We start from the raw sequence: 17,272 nt of genomic DNA, 5'->3' as shown, positions 1-17,272 counted from the left end.
AAACATTTTTTAATGAAATGCATCAGTGAATAAATGCACTCTAAATTACAAAAATCTGTCCCATGATTCAAGTCTAAATGTTACGTAATTTCAAGAATTTCCATGGAAGATGCTCAGAGATGCATAAGACTGCACCAGCAAAAAGAGCCAATGTGATCTGTCTCCTGCCCTGTGTGGCTCAAACAGATAAACAATCCAAAAGACAAATGGAAGACATTGGATAACCAGAGTCATAAGAAATTGTAAATATATGTTTGCCGTCAGATTTGAAAGATGTTGCAAGATGCAAATTAAGAGAAACTGAGGAGCATCACCTCAGATCAGCTGAATGTGAAGAGGGGCCAATGTTTTAAAAATCAAAGTGCACTAAGAAAAGGTTACCGTGTAGCTTTCTAAATCTCTTCATGTCAGTTCTTGTTGTGTTGTTAAGTTTGTCTTTGTTTGTGTTATCCTTCCATGCAATGTTAGCTTTGTGTGTGTGCGTGTGTAAGCTTCGTCTATTGCTTTTTACAGTGTCTGTGTATTATGTGTTGGTGAAGCATTCTGTGGGTCCTGTCTGTTCTTGTGCGTGGGTTAGCAGCACTCTGAGTGCTCAGAAGAGTTGCTCAGAACTGTTATTAAAGGAGCTATAATTAACACGTAAAAATCTGTCTCTCAACCCCCCTGGAGACGAGACCAAAATGTACCAGTGGTGTATCCACTAAAATGGCTCCCCCACAATTTACTTTGCCGGGGCTTTTGTTCTTTTTGCCTGTAGCTCGCCACAGAAAAGGCCATTCAGTGTGCAATGATAAGAGACAGAGTAACCTTCCATCTTCCCATTATTAGGGCCTAACTGACACCAGCTGCCCACTGCCGTTTCACTTTTATGCTTTTTAGACAATCTAAGCTTTTAAGTATTATTCAGTGTAGATCATTTTTTGAATGTGGAACTTAAAGTGCAGATAATTACATCTGCTTTTAAGAAAGTTTAACGTTTTTAAGTGTTTGTTTAAAGTGTGTTCAAGTTATTTTTTACCTGCAGTGCTTGTGTGAAAGGGGGCCCTATTTTTGTTAAAGTGGTCTTAAGGGATGTTTTTGCTTTCAAGTAGAGGTTTTTAGTAGAGTCTTTTTTATGTACAGGCATCATTATAGTTAATGAGCAACAAAACAAAACAATAGTCAGATCACTGCACTCAAATCAGGCTGATTTACATTAGAAACTAAGGACAACAAAACCGCCATTCAGAGTTTTTTTGTTCCACAAAAAATACATATTCATAAATGTCATAAAATTTTATGTGGATATTTGATTTCCATTATTTTGTTTGTTTTTTTAATTAACAACTAAATAGTCAGCAAACATTAACTGCACCGTAGCATTTCTGCTCATTTCTGTAATTGACCTTTCGCTAAGCCCCTCCCTAGAACGGCCAATGCCCAATCCTACGTTAGCAACCGTAACTAGGCACAGGAGGCCTGTCAAGCTTTCAGATGCTGTAAGGGTGTGCATATGGGATCTGCAAGTCTGACAGCAGATTTCCTCAAAGTTTAGAGGGGGGTGTCATAATTTTAGCTTTTCCTTAGTCAAAAACTCGAGAGGAGAGATGTCGGACATGGATTGTCAATTGTGGAAGACCGCACTCGCAGCTCAATCAGTCGAATATCAACAAAAACTCCTTTGTTTGCTTCAAGTTAAGAGGCTAACTAACTAGACTAGGTTAGCATGTTAGCAAACAAAGACGGTTGAATATTAATTATCTAGATCCAGTGTTTGGATCAAGCCCACGATATGCGAGCAATGAACTGACGCACTTTAAACAAAATGAAAAGTGGGATGATTTAGTTTTGCAATTTTCTAAAACATATTAGATAATGAAAGTTATAGGGAGTCATAACTAAACATTAGCTTAAAATAAAACAATATATTGACTCACCCTGCTGTGCAAGAACATTGTTGTTCCTGTATATGATTGGATATGATTGGATTTGCCTCCATTTTTATGTCCTCTTCATTCTCAACACTCCGCTGACAAATTATATTCTGGATGAAGCTTTCAGATGCATAATGTAGCCCTTTCTGTCTAGTTCTCTCTGATGATGTGGAACTATTTTTCCAGAAATTTGCTATTATTTCCCTTGGAACATCCCTCACTATTATAGTTAAAAACGCCGTTACAGGCATAGCAACAGTAACCAAGGGGAGCGGGACTTAGCAAAGGGTCGGTTCTTTTCCGTTGGCCTGCTCTGACCCCCATCTTATCAACATAATTAATATACATTCTGATGAAATTGGGAGTAAACCAGAAATAGGAAGTGGGCTTTATTGCTGCATTACTTTTTGTGAATAATACAAACAAAATTGCCTTTTTCCCTTTAGTATATGCTAATCTCTGACAGTGTTTCTATAAAAAAAAAAACTTTCACTAAATTTAATAGGACAAAAAATAACTTCAGCAACTGTGGTCAAATTCTGTTGGTGAAATCGAGGAAGTTTATCACATAAATAACCTGCTGTTTATTCATACCACCCCCTTTTTTAAAGCTGTCACATTTTATGTCCAGGAGTCTTGTCACATTGCTTCAGTGAAATTCTTCCCTTTAGCCAAATCATAATTAGCAGCAACCCAGGCATGGTGGGTTCCTTTGGGTCTTTATTAACACGTATCAAAGACATAAGAGCTGTATACAGCCTCCTTCCAGCTTCAAAGTAATGGCTTAAGACTGACGTCAACAAGAAAACAGTACATTTTCCTCAGAGAGGGGAAAGCCAGGGATCTGTTTCATCCTAGCATTTTAAACAAAAAAAACTGAGTCAGATACCATATAAATCCTTTTAATGCATCATTTGTCTCAAGGGCTTGTACTCAGAGGTTCAGAAAAAAAGGTACCAGTCTGCATCAAATGTGTCATCCACAAGGGATCATGAGATCAAGTCAGAGAACATCTCTGAAATCAGGTCAAAAAACATCTCCATTGATATCGAAGTAAGAGGAGCTAACATGGTTCTCCTCCAGCTTTCACAGATCTATGATCATGTTAATGATCGGTGTATCAATACATCTGCAGGAAAATCACATCCTCTCAGCTGCTGTGTAACCACCAAGGTTTTTTTTTGTCTGCAGAGCATCTTGTCAGCATACATTAGCATTGCTCCGTAGCAGGGCAGGGTGGGGGTAAGTGGGGCGGGATGGGTGACAGAAGGGCTGATGCTGGCACTCGGTGAGCCCTCTCTCCCAGTGAAAAGCTCTTCAGACACAACGAGAACTATTGAAGCACGAAATTGCCCTCTTGACTTTCCTTTGAGACGAAGTTGAAAAAGCCAGTCAGCCATGCTGGAAGTGGTCAAGAGAAAGAGATGGAGAGAGGGAGACCGAAAGACACAGGGTGCGTTAATAGAAAAAGAAAGGGGTTTTTGAGCTTATTCTACAGAGTGGTTGGCTTGCATAAATCGAGGACGTCCTTGTGTTGTATAAGTGATATTGCATTGACTGATGTCTATGTGATTGAGCTGATAGAAGTAAATGTGAAAGAAGTCCCTTATCTTATCCGCCCAAAGCAGTATGTTGGAGAAGATTTGACTGAATGAGGCTCTGGTGTTAGATCTGAGTTATCCTAAATCTCTGAGATACACTGAAAAGGTCCATGACTGAAGGAACAGAAGGTTTTAGCTTTTTGCAAATATGTAAGCAGCCCCAAATATTTCAGCCCCAATCAACACTTTCCATTCAAAACTTTCATATGTAGTAGTACTCAAAACTTTAAACAAATTTGAAGTGTGAAGCCAGTGGAGTTCCCTTTAACTATCTGATTTAAGTCACTCTGTCTATGTTTGTATTTTATATAATTTTTTTTACTCCATTTCAAAAAATCACAACTCTGACAAAAGAGCCGTGCAAACTGTATTATATGACACATCAACGTAAAGAAAGATGAATACATGTCATATAAACAGAGACGCCTACAGCAGATATGAAAAAGTATGTATAATTAAAAGAAATGCAATGACTATACCAGGCAAACGAAATACAAATGTATAATAGGGCTGGGCAATATGATAATATATATGTGTAGACCTGCAGTCTACATTCCAAACCTGACGATTTTGAACGAGACATGACATCGGAGGCGGGCGTCCTAGATTGAGGAAGTGTAGTTTACCAAGCTCCCTGGCCTCCGCCTGATGACATGTTTTACGTAGTCTGTCGGAGGTTTTCCAGAGCCCATTGGAGAAGTGGATAACGTCTTCCAAAAGGCACCGAGCGAAATTGCTTTTCTTTCCTACCATAATGGTATTAACTCCCCTTAATGGCATGATAGGACTGAGGTTGAAAATCGGCAAACTGGCCCTTTAAGGAAAAAAGTTTTGTAGGAGACAGGTCAGAGGAAACAACAGAAACTAAAATGTAAACATGCTATATCACTATGTGTTTAAGTAACCTTCCGGCAAAAATGTTATTGGACTTTGCAAATTCATGTTACAGTGGGGTCAAGGATGAAATGTGATGCCTTCTAATAAGTCTATTGTTGTATCAGAGGAGAAACTTGGTGTTTTAACCTTGTAGTCAAATGGCACAACTGTCACTCCATCACTCCCTATAGGTCACTGGAAGGTTTTCACAAGTGATGATGCGTCAGTTTCTTTTCACACGCGCTGTTTCTGAAACCTATAGAGGAATTCTTCTTCTTCTCCCACTATCTTATAACCACCTGTCTGACTTCAAAACAGTGAACGCTGGCTGCCAGGCTGAAGATTGTCACAGCTTTATACTGCTGGAGTTAGCACTGCAAAGAGACACAGATAAGGATTAAGGACTTTTCCATCATGCAGATCTTGTGATTATGTGATAAAGATTTTTATTTGTAAGACACTAATTAATATTCAAAAAGAAAAGATGAATAGATGCAGCTCCTACAAAATAAAATGACCAATCACTATGTTTTCCTTTCAATTACCACCTTGGGGTTGGTTGCTAATTCCTTCCTTTGTTGTGTCTTAAAAAAAATGACTTAAAAAAGAAGTAAAGAAATTATGTTTCCATGTCTGGGCTTTATTTAATTCTCAAGGATTTATGTCATGTGTCAGGAAAATATCCATTTAATGTTCAGCTACTGCCATCATTTCCTAAGTACTGGAGGCTAAAGACAGAGAGGCAGAAACAATTACAGCATGGTTGTGCCTTCTGAATTACACTGGGACCAAATCAATGGTTCACCAGTCTGTTGCTATGGCAACTCCTTGCATTACACATTTTTGGTGCTGGCTGGTGGCACACCAAACGGCACTTCTGCTCTCTCCCTGCCCTCTCAGTCCTGCTGTGTTCGTGTGTGTGTGAGTGTGTGCGTCTGTCTGGCTGTATATTGCGATGACTCTGGGCTTCCAGTCGTAGTCTCTGCTCAGAGAAGGAGCGGTCTCAGCTTCAGTCTGCCTGTCATACAGGTAATACGTGCTTTTACTTCATAGGGAGAGTGGGTCTGTGTGTGCGTATGCTGTTATATTTGACTATTGATATTGATATGTGAAATCTTTCTGTGTATCAAAGCCGTTAATTGTGCATGTGGTTTATTCTCCCGTCGCAGCCAATAAGAGGCAGGCTGCTCTGTCATTTGACATCAGTCATTCAGACAAATGTTGAGGCAGCCAGACTGGTTGATTTGTCATCCCTGTCGGCGAGCTTTGTGGGTGTGACAAGGTCATTTTTGCTGCTTTCATATTTGTGACTTGCCTTCCTGGATATATTTTTTGGAAGACTGAAAATCCATCATGCCTCACTGAACCCAGTGCCCTCAGTGATATGTCTGAATGTCCCTCTGAGTGTGTGTCTGTGTGGGACTTATTTTTGATTAAACCTCCCAAGGAATATGCATGAAGCCTCTTTACAATAACAGTGATAGAAGATTTTCTTTTCTTTTTTCTCCACATTTATCTGTGAGCGTATTTTTGTTTTCACAAGGCATTTGTTGTATTTGAAGTCGAGCTGAAACGGCATTTCGAGAGTATCTAGCTTCATTATCGTGACGTATTTGGTAACAGGATGTGCAGGCGGGACATATCATTAGAGGGATTTGATTTGATCATTGAGAAGTGGGCGTAGACAGACGTTCTCCACAGCGCAGTAGCTAGCTAACTGATCGAGCGTTCTTGGTGCTCCGCGGCTAAATGTTGCAGATTGATTGGTTGAAATAGTTTGGTGCTAACTTACGTAAGCATGCGTGAAATTTTGTATTACCGGAAGAAAAAATGATCGGATTTAGATATAAGAATAATAAGAAAATCTGTATTTTTTTTTTTTTGGCCTATATTGTCAAATAGATGCACAATATTACCGGAGATGTGATCTAAAAGGATTAAAATGACATTTTTCATTTCACCTCGACTTTAAACATTTGTATGCGTTATCTATAATGACCCTAGACTAACTCGCAAATGAAATCATCCAGCCAAGGCTTTATTACTTACATGTCACCAACACTCAACACCAAAATCAATGTGAAATGAAACGTGGCTGAGATGGGAAGATACGTCAAACTATCTAAGCATATAACCTCAGCAAAACTTGCAGGTGGAGAAGATGCTCTTTTTTTACAAACTCAGAACGAGTTCTAAACAAGACATATTTTTTTGAGTCTCAAACTCAAATCTATCTTGAGTCTTGAGATGTAAAAAAAGAGATCCATTCACAAAGATCTTGTGAACATACAACACAAGTATTTTTGAAAAGGCATTGGCCTATTTGTCCTGATCCTCTCTTCACACTAAGCACCACATTTGTCCTCAGTTACAGAAGTGCTGCTGCCTGGGTACCACAGTAAGCAACCTCCTCACCTGCAACTGTTCAGCAATATTGGATAGTTTTCACTGCAAAGTACCTTTACTTCTCCCAGCTTCTGTATGAATGTCTGTATGAAAGACATTTAGTCAATTTCAGATTTTGTTGTGCTACGCACCTACACAGTAATTTCCAGAATTTAGAGCTATATATAAACCACACAGGACATGTTACCTATTCATGGGTGGCAGAGGATTACTAACATTTTGTAAACTCCTCAAACAAAGGCACCCCTTTTGAAAGTGGAACGATTCAAAAATCTGCAGCTATTTGACCTCAATTTTGAGCATTAAGGGCTGTTATGAGTTGTTTGATGTCACATCCATTGATTGTGATATGACGCTGACACCCTTTGGCTCTACATTCATTATGGGAAGACAGGATTTTGCATGGAAGCCATGAAAAGGTGGTTCACGTTCGTTGCACTTTGCAATTGAAAATGGGAAATGGCTGCTTTGAGTTGGTGAGTGGGTTGTGTGAAGTGTTCCCGGAAGAAGTGCGTATGTGTGTAATTGTGTGTGTGTGTGTGTGTGTGTGTGTGTGTGTGTGTGTGTGTATGCCAGCCAGCTTGTTTGTGTTGATGTGTGGGTGATGTTGGATAGAAAAAGGTCCTGAAACAGCAGCCGTAAAAGCATCACACTGCCACGCAATCCCACATAAACCACTGTCTCTATGCAAATGAAAGCTGGTTTGATTAGAAATGCCAGATGATAATTAAATGGATTCAAACCTACAGGCAGGCGGCAGATGCAAGCTTAAATGTAGAACCTGTTAGACCAGTTTGGTATGTTATCTCTGCTTCGCTCCAAATATGATGACTGCTGAGAAAAACTATTTTCGACATAAAAACGCATACCTACAGCCTTGTCACAGGTTAGCTTCTTTCTCTTAATTCACATTCTATTTGCTCTCGGTTGGTATCATAGACTGTATAAAAAGATGGACGACATGACAGCTCCTTAAAAGTGAAGCCAAAACATTTGGAGCGCCCCCTGCTGCAGTATAGGTCATAAAGCCCGCCTCCTCCATGTTACCAGATGGGACATGAGTCAAACTATAAAATCAAAATACACATCAAATAAATGTTTCTCAAACATGTTTTCAGTCATTATTAAAGCTAGTTCTTATCATGCTGATTTACGTCCAAGTGTTCAAGTTTATTTTTAATTCGTTACTTGATGCTGTAAAAAGGATGATTGACAGCTCTGTTGACAAATCCAGCTCCTGCAGACGATCAGCTCTGGATTAGCAGAAAAGAGGAGGAACGGCGAGAGGAGACGTAACTTGAACAATCACTACAGTCACTGAAATTCCCATATCTGTGAATGTCTGCTTCAAACCAACACAAAGAAGCTGTTCTGCTGTTAAATATGCCGACATGCAGGATCTTTGCTGGGCGTATTTTCAGTAATTTAAGTGTGTGTTGTGGTTAGCAGAAGTGGCTTCGGCGGCTCCATCCGCCGATCTCTACTGCGCAGACTCTGGCTCCGAATGACTCCACAACCTGAAACAAATAGTTCGATGGGAAATTTTAAAAGGCATCTGCAGTCCGATGCAGTCATTCAGCAGAAAATATTCTCCAGCATCAAACAGCCCACTTTACCTCCCACTAACTAACATGGTTCGATTTGTTCTGGGGAACCTTTGTTGCATGCCCTCTGTCTTTCCTGCCTTTCTAGTGTGTATCTTTACGATCACTTTTATAAGTACAAAACATATACAACATAAAATCTTCAAATCCAGTTGGTTTTAGCATGAATAAAAGCGTTTATAGTTTGTTAAGCAGCTTTTTAAACAGTGATTCAAACCAAACATCCAAAAAGCTTAATCTAAGTAATTCAACTGATATGATGCTGCCAAACTTTTCAGGCAGACCCCATGGATATATCTCCGACTCTGTATTAAGCATGTCAGTGTTAGAGTCAGTATACATCATGTATTCAAATCTAGCATTAAAGAGTGCACATTGCAAATAACTTAGCATATTGCTTCTGCCGTGATTAAATCAACACAACTATGAATTCATTTAAAGAAATTAGATGTCTGTTATCTCATACTGTTCAGTCTGGTCTAGTTCCAGCTTCTTTTTTAGGCTGCACTTTTTTAATGATGCTCGGTTTCCATGGTTACACTCACAGCCTTCTCCAGCAGCCCGAGCATCCCTGCAGTCATGGAAACAATTTCAGCTCACTCACACTGCCTTTCATCTCAGGTTAGGAGAATATGATTCAAAAATACAGTCTTATAAAATGGATGGAAGATGAGTTTTTTTTTTTTAAATGAAACTTGTATGTATTTCACATTCAAATATATCCTATGGAAGTTGATGGTGATAGCTACATGATGATAGTTGATGATGATAGCTACATGGTGTCCATAAGAACCACACTGCTTCCCAATTTTACAATTATTTCAATGATTGAAACTTGGAAGCTGCCTAGCACAACCTCAGTTCCCAGATGTCCTGCATACCCAGTCTTGGAATTTAATCCAAATTACTTTATATTTTCCACAAACTTGTAATAATATTGAAGTTGATTCCTCTTGTTTGTTTCTGTGTTTGTGTGCATGTGTGTTTTTGCCTGTTTAGAGCAAGTGTCAGCACGGATCGTGCAGGAAGTGACAGCAGAGGCAGTGGCAGTATTGAAGGGAGAGCAGGAGACTCAAAGGCTGCCATCAGGTAAGCAGCTTACAAACAAACACACTCACAAACACTGTGAGCTCTGGTACACATTGTTTCTTCCATCTTGTGGTCGGAATGGACTGGAGCATATCCAACCTTTGAATAGGGAAGGGAACATCCTGGACAGGTCTCCAGACTTACAATTACAAACAACTGTTGGCCAACAAGAGTCACCAGTGACCTGAACATCCCAAAATATCACACACACACACAAGCAGACAGCTGCATATTTACAAAGTAAACAATAATTCCCAGTAAGCAAAGCAGAGACTTTGGAAAGGTCATAATAATTCCCAGCCACATTTAAACCTCGACTCAAAACCTACAACTTTGTTTACAATGGTGTGTCCAGTTGAGCAGTGCAGCATCATTACAAGGCATTAAACGTTTGTAAAGAACACCATCTTACAAATAGCATAAAATGTGTGTATGCTGTGTGCTTTGTCTGCTTTGGGAGTAAGTGAGGGTAGGGGAAGACAACTTAGATTTGTTTAAATGGCATAGAAAAATTGAAGGGGATCTCTTGAAGTACATGTATTACTGCATATGTGAAAAAGTTGTATAAAGCTTTTTGGTGTTGCAACGCAATTTAGACAATCTTATAATATTGCCGCAGTGTTGTTGCAGTTTTCAATGGTAGCTGATTGCCTGCATGACAACGTTGCAGTAGCTATATGTTCCCAATTTCTATTCAGCTAATTGTTCTTAGCCTTTTTGTTCTTTAAGCTCAATACTGATCCAGAACCTGTAGAAGTCTTTGTTTTACACAAATAAAAGTCTGTCAAAAAACAGATTTTCCTGTCTGCAGTTTCTTCATCTTCCTTCTTCTATCTCCCTTTGTAGTTGAAGACACCACAAATTTGCCTCCCTCTCCTCCCCCCTCACCTGCTGCTGAGCACTTTGGTCCTCTGGAACAAGGTAGGCCAAGAATAAGAGGAATATGAGGTATTTTTAGGAGAGTACGTCTCTGATGGAGGAGAGTGTGGTTTCCTTCTTTCCCATGAATCTTCTGACGTTTGTGATCGCCACCACATTGGGGTATACTGATGTGGCTCTGGGGGGTACTGTTACAGCCCCCCTATCTGGACATGCACCACCTCCATGGGGTAAAGCACACATTGGAGACCTGAGTTGCGTAAAGCAGGAACACGTCATGTTCATTTTTCAGACATACATTTCTTCTGAATTCCTGCTTCGTCCTCCTCATCGTACACCTGGAATAGATACAATTTGTATCTTCTGTAACACCACCATTTATCTCTAAAAGAATGAAGCTCTCACATGCATGACCACCTTGTTACAGCAAGTGTACTCTTTTTTTATCATCCTCTTCTTCCATTTCCCTTTCTAACCTCCACACATTGCAGTCCTCCCACACACTAATATGACAGCCAATTTAGGTAACCCTTCAATTTCTAGTTTTTTGTCTTTTTTGTTGAATGATGTATTTAGTTTGCACGTCTAATCATGCTGTTGTGTTTTCCAATCATAGTCCACTGTCAGTTTTCTTTTGTATGTGTTTGGTTGTGGCTACTGATCAGAGTTTTAGCCCTATAAACATTCCTAGCAGACATGGCTGCCCCTAAACTAAAGCCAAAGGACATTCTGGCTAAGAATGAATCCTAGTAACAAAAGTAAGGTGTTTCAAGAAATTTGCTAATATAGTAAATCTAGTTTATAATAGAGTCTAAATGAACAGAATCATTTCAAAAAGCTAGTTAGCCTTTCTGGGCATTCGGGCTCAAACTAGGCATACAGTATATAGCTAATGTGTTTAAGTTAGCATTCTGACATTACAAAATAAAAAATGCTATGCACATAAATAGCATTTCAGTTAAAAATCTGCTCAATCTTACCCGGTAGCACTGTGAAACAGTATGGTTCTTTGTCTTTGTTTAAATCTCAAAATTTTAGCTTAAAGGTATCATAAGTAGGATTCCTTGTATTTTGTCAACAACACATTCAAACTGGGCCCCTCCTCCTGGGCTCTTTGTCACCAGAAGCTCACTCTCCCTCTCTCGTGCGAGAACACGCCCACCCCACCGAGCTAACACCAACAGCATCTCGGTTACCTTTGTTCTAGCATGCTCACCGCCGGTTACCTTTGCACTAGCATGCTAACAGCCGGTTAGCTTTGTGCTAGTATGGTAACCGCCGGTTAGTTTTGTGCTAGTACACTAACCACCGGTGACCTTTGTGCTAGCATGCTAACTGCCGGTTAGCTTGGCCTACCCAGTTTGAGGCACTTACCTGTACAACAGAAAGAAGGCCAACTCTGCATCGCTCTTTCGCCATGTTCGCTGGTCTGAATGGGGCCCAGTTGCTTTTAACCACTCCCACACTCACCTATACGTTGTGATTGGCTCAGGGAACCACAACAGCGCCCCTCCTGAAAACATTCCGTGCAAAGCAAAACAACAGAGCAGATGCAGAGGGAAGGGTCTCACAAGGGTCTGCACACGCACTCACCAACACACTTGTATAGAGGCCCATAAGTGATGATTTATATTATATTATATTTGTAAAAGTCTATATTTTATTTTTCTAGGAAGATCCTACTTATTATACCTTTAAGGAATCCAGTGATTGTTGCACAGCTGCCTGCAAGAAATAGTTGTAAAGTGTGCATTTAACTCCATGCTTAGTCTTTGTCTTCATCTGCTTAGTCTGAACTGGCTTAACAATGAGGAGCATCTGTAGGTGGACCTGCCATGCACCAAATACTGTACAGTTGGTCAGTTTTGTTAACATTGTGTTACCTGTGTGCAGTATAAGTAAGGATTCGTTTGATTTCATAGGGCTTCCTGTAGAAGGTGACATTGTTTTGTTTCATTGACCAGACAGAGCTGTCAAGAGCTTATTTGTTGTGTTGTTGTATTGACCACTTGTTTTGTAAGTGTAACTTAGAGGTAGTGTAAACTTGACTTTTTGAAGTGCAGAGTGGTTTTCCATATGTGTTAAAATTATAATTGGTTGTTGTCTTTGACTGGATGCAGAGGTTGGTTTAGGTATAGAGGTTTGTTCATGTATTGGCAGTGGAAAAACACACGTCTTACTGACCGTCTTACTACTCCTGCTGTATTGGTGCTTTAACTGTTGTTATAAGTGTTTAATTACTCCTTGTGTTGTATGTCTTAATTCAGGTCGAATCATTTCTTTGTGAACCACTTTCTGTTGACAAAACTCTGAAAATATGTGATATACTAATTTTGTTTGTCTCAGAGTATGGCTGGCCCCCAAAGCATTGTCACCTTTGATTTGCTTGTCACTGTCTCCTTGTCAATGTCTTGTGTGTTATGTTTCTCTTGCTCACAGTCAAGACTTGTCCTCTTCTTGCATTCCCCTCTCTGGTGATTCTCTCTGTCTATGTTGCCTATTTTAAAATTGTTTCATTTTTTTCCTCTCAAACTTTGTCTCCCTTTTCACGGCAAAAAATGTCCATGTTTTAAAGTCTCTTTACAAAGTGAAGTAAGTAAACATGTAAAGAACATTATAATCGTTTATTTTTTTATAAAAGTTCAAGGACCACAGCTGAACTACTGATTCATGGCCGTCCATTTAATGAAGTATCGTCTCTTAGCTTGTCACCTGACTGTGGATGTAAGGCTGGAGGGTCTTTGAATTGGAACAAACATCAACTTGGACTCAAGGACGAACTGATTAGATTATGTTGGTCTCAAGAACGCCTAGAGAGAATATCTTCAAATTTGGCAAAAATGTCCACTTAGGACCAATGGATAAACTGATACGATTTCAATGTTCAAAGGTAAAAGGTCGATGTCACTGTGACCTCACGTTCATCCCACTCTTGTGAATTCATTATCCTAGCAAGGGAACTTTATTACATTTGGTTTATTTAGTTTTTCACACCCCTAAGTGAATAACGCCAACCACATTGGCCCTGGCTCTGCCCTTCACATGCCTTTTCGTCGTTCAGCTGTCAGATTTTAGAACTAGATTTGAGGGTCGTATTTAAACGATTTATTGTGCATGATTTATTGCGCAGGATTTATTGCGCAAGCAGAGTGGAAGTGCAAAGTGAACCTGTCTCAGAAAGCACATCTTAACTAACTAACTAAATGAATAATGTCCCCTTTAAATAGCAGGAAACACTGTCATTGGCTGAGTTTGAGTGATGAGTTTTGTTGGTCTATGAAGTAATGACTTTCTGCTGCCTCAGGACAGCAATGAGCCAACAATGTGCCCTTAACACACCTCTTTTTAATCAGTTGCATTGCGCTGTGCGCCACTTTGCACAAGGTGTAAGATAGGCCCCTTAGTGCTATGTGAAATCAACTTTAAGATGGACATTCTTTGCTGTGTTCGACATTTTCTTTATTGTTTTCTCCTTCCTTTTCCTTTATCTGTTTCCCTCCTCGCTCTCTTTCAGTCCTTGTGTCCAGATTTCCCTGCAGTTCTTCTCCTTGTGTCTGTCTTGTTTGTAGATGTAGGGGATGAGGAGGAGGCGGGGCCTCTCCGCCGCTTCCAAAATTCGCGGGAGAGGTGCAAGTTCCTCGCCCCCTCCATCTCAGTTTCCGTGCCCGAGGACGACCCCTACCACTCCGACGAGGAGTACTATGAGCACCCATTGTTCAGCCCAGAGTGGACGCACTCGGGCTCTCGCCCCACAGGGCAGGCTGTGGCCTTTAGACAGATTGAAGGTGAACCACGCATGGTTCCTCTTTGCCATTCCCCCCTCCATTTCTCTCTCTCACACTCTGTTTCTTTCCTTTCTCCTTTTAACAATTTCCCCTCCTTCTTCTGTGATTTGACCTCCTCTCTCCATCCCTTCCGTCTCTTCGTCCGTCAGTTCGTCTCTTCGTCCGTCTTTGTGTGTGTTTTTGTGTCCTTGTGAGGTTTGTTTTGCTCAAAATCTGAGCAATTTCATTTTTGTTTAACAGTCATATTTCTTTATTTTCAAACTTCACCCAAAGCCATTGCTACCTGTGGTTGCCATGCCGTTCAGCCCAACTTATAGCAGTGCTGTCTTTAAAGTAGGATAATGTTTTTCCTTGTGATTCATTCATTGTGATTCACTCAGTGGACATAATACACTGTAGTTCTCATCAGCAAGACCACATGGCCCCTACGGTTTCATCACTTTAGGTCTAAATGGCTTTCATGAATATCTGAGAGATACGGTGCATGATTGATGATCATCATGCACAATTTTCTCTCCCAGAATTGTGTTTTGGTTCATTCCTCAAGACGACCCCTCACCCCCTTAATTATGCTGTGCCATGTCAAACCCCCTGTAGACTCATTCGACACTACTCTGACTCACTGTGGCAACGAGAAAAACTTTCAGCTCCACACACAGACAAACAACCTTCTACTTTTGTAGTCTTTTTAAATACAAGACACGTGCAGCTTCTTTTAAAAAATGTGCCCAGCTACATAAAGGTAACCTGGGAGCTCATTGTATTTGCACTTACACTGCACAAATACAAAACTCAGCCTTCTATTTTATCACTAAAAATAAATCCTTTGGCGAGGCAGCTTCAACATCTAATGCGTTTTACATGGTTTAGATTTGTATGCCTTTTTTCTCTTAAAGCATCCCCTGATAGAACTGAATTCCTCTAATACGTGTCACCTGTACTATGAATGCACAAAAATAATTGAAGCTTTATCTATACATCTCTTTTTTAATGTATGAAACAAACACATGACAAAAAAGGGATGTAAAGAAGATTGTTTCACCGACATGCTGTCTGGAAAGCGGATAATTAAAATTTGTCTCACCTGCGCAAGCTCAAAATGTTGCTTAGCAATGGCCACTGTAGAGCAATGCTGCACACCCCCACATTGACCATTACGCTTCTAAAAATCCAGTCTGTGCAAAGTCAAATATCTGAGACTGCTTTTTTTATTATACTGGAATGCACCTCTTCATAGCTGCCTCTTCCGAAAAGCCAGGTCTATAAGTCCTGTGAATAGATGTGCTTTTACAAGAGTGCAATGTTAGACCATGAAGTGGGAAGTCTCTGTTTACCTTCAACAACCTCAGTCATCTACAATGGCAGGTCAATCTGGGTTGCGGGAAAGGTGTGCAAGATAAAGAGAAAAGAAAAAAATGTTATATTCTTTACAAAACAGATTCTTTATCATTGAATAAAAAGATGGATATTGAGGAAAAATATCAAGTATGTCTATATCTAGTTTATTTCGTACTGGGTACACTAAACACCCAAAGTAGAACAGCATACGAACAGATTAAAAACCACACACACACAACAATCTGTACTATATGTGTGATGTACCTATATGTGTGAACAGACATACACTTTAGGTCATCTTTCCCAGAGCTGAAAGTGTCCCGTCATAAGTTGTGTTCTCACATAACCCAAGTCTGTGTTGCCTGTAGTCTTGATGTGTCCCCCTCTCACCCTGTTTTTGAGAAGAAGAGACCATGGAGGCTCTTACAGCTGAATACGAGGAGGAGGTGGAAGAGGAGGAGGAGGAGGAGGAGGAGAGTGCAGAGGCAGCAGACTCCGAGACAGCTCTTGATGAGCAGCAGTGGAGCGGGGAAGAGCCTGAGTTGGACAGCCCCCAAGCTGAGCCCTTAGAACAGGCAGAGGCCATAGACGAGGCCCAGGATCTAGACCTGGAGCCAGCTGAAGCAGCTAGTGCTGCTGCAGAACTCTCTATGGAGGAGGAAGCAAGGGGTGAGGAGAGCCCTGACACAGGTGTGTCCTGCCCTCTGCCCTCCCTAGCTGCATGTAACTTCATTGTTTCTCCATAAGAATGGCAAATGTGTCAAAAGGAACCTATAAGCATATGACATAAGCATTATAATCCAGGTGGAATGGCAAGTAATCCCCCTGCGCTCTGCTGTGGCTGCAAGGCAACACAGGCTCGTGGTGAAAAAGAGTCATCTTCTTTTAACTTAACCTGGTTTTATTAAGTTCTGTTTTTGCGCTTGTATTTTCCTTTTTGTGCTGTGGTTTTCGGGGCTGGCCATTTCGTATTGTACGATGAAGTGCTGTGGTGCTGAATATAACAGTGCTTTTTTTTTTCACCGGCTTTAAGCTTACAGGTTTCTCATTGTGTTTACACATGGCTTTGTGCTGATATGCCAGTGCTCTACACTTTTGAATCAAACTTACTCAATCATACTTGATTGATCGCTCATATTATTATCAAATTTTGTGTACAGAATATGCAAGGGATTTCGTGTTGGCTGTCTCATGTTAAGTGTGGTGTAGTCGTCTCATCCAATAACTTATTTTACCAGCAAAATCCAGTTTTTCCAGTGTTTTGTACATATCTTTTTCTACATTTGGTGACAATGTATGGCATTTCTCTGTCATTCAATAGCAGGATTCTTTGTGCAGTATTTGTCATTATAACTATTTAAATAATTATTAAAACCAAAAATCACTTGATGTTTTTAAAACAACTTGATCTGATCAGATGATCATATTTCAGTGTACTTACAAAGATTGACAGAAATGCTATTCTTTTTGTATCAGATGTTTTAAAGAGTCGCATGGATATACATCCCATCTATTGTTTTTTTTACCCATAAATCAGCGTCACAGCCTCATGCCGATCCGTCACATACCATGCCATATTGTCATCCATCTGTGACTTGGTGGACCCCATAACCTCGCCGTACTTCTTCAGTGATGGCCATATCATTGTGCTGTAAGTTTCTGAGGAGAGCTTTGCTTGTTTCTCTGATAACGGCTTTCCAGTTTCTGGCTTTATAAATATTTCACCTGCAGCATGCCAAAGCTTTACTTTTCTATGCTGATCAAAGCAGCCAACTTACAGA

General features: G+C 40.3%; 1 protein-coding gene across 7 annotated transcripts in view; it reads left to right on the top strand.

Moving 5' to 3' along the window:
* The window catches only part of map2 (microtubule-associated protein 2), a 99,415-nt gene that overhangs the window by 55,779 nt on the left and 26,364 nt on the right, over window positions 1-17,272 (top strand). For 5 of the 7 annotated variants that reach the window (XM_069662637.1, XM_069662636.1, XM_069662635.1 and 2 more), the window contains exons 6-9: window positions 9,400-9,489; window positions 10,336-10,410; window positions 13,938-14,153; window positions 15,897-16,181. In XM_069662637.1, coding sequence (XP_069518738.1) covers window positions 9,400-9,489; window positions 10,336-10,410; window positions 13,938-14,153; window positions 15,897-16,181 — 666 coding nt within the window. The remainder of the gene's footprint in view (window positions 1-9,399; window positions 9,490-10,335; window positions 10,411-13,937; window positions 14,154-15,896; window positions 16,182-17,272) is intronic. The other 2 variants (XM_069662638.1, XM_069662639.1) reach the window with 2 other exon arrangements.

This window comes from Semicossyphus pulcher, unplaced genomic scaffold (assembly GCF_022749685.1).
Source record: "Semicossyphus pulcher isolate SPU_LCO1_2020_fin unplaced genomic scaffold, fSemPul1.0.p SCAF_15, whole genome shotgun sequence".
Classification (NCBI taxonomy): Eukaryota; Metazoa; Chordata; class Actinopteri; order Labriformes; family Labridae; genus Semicossyphus; species Semicossyphus pulcher.
The sequence above is the reverse complement of the archived record's forward strand: the minus strand, read 5'-3'. Positions and strand labels throughout refer to the sequence as shown.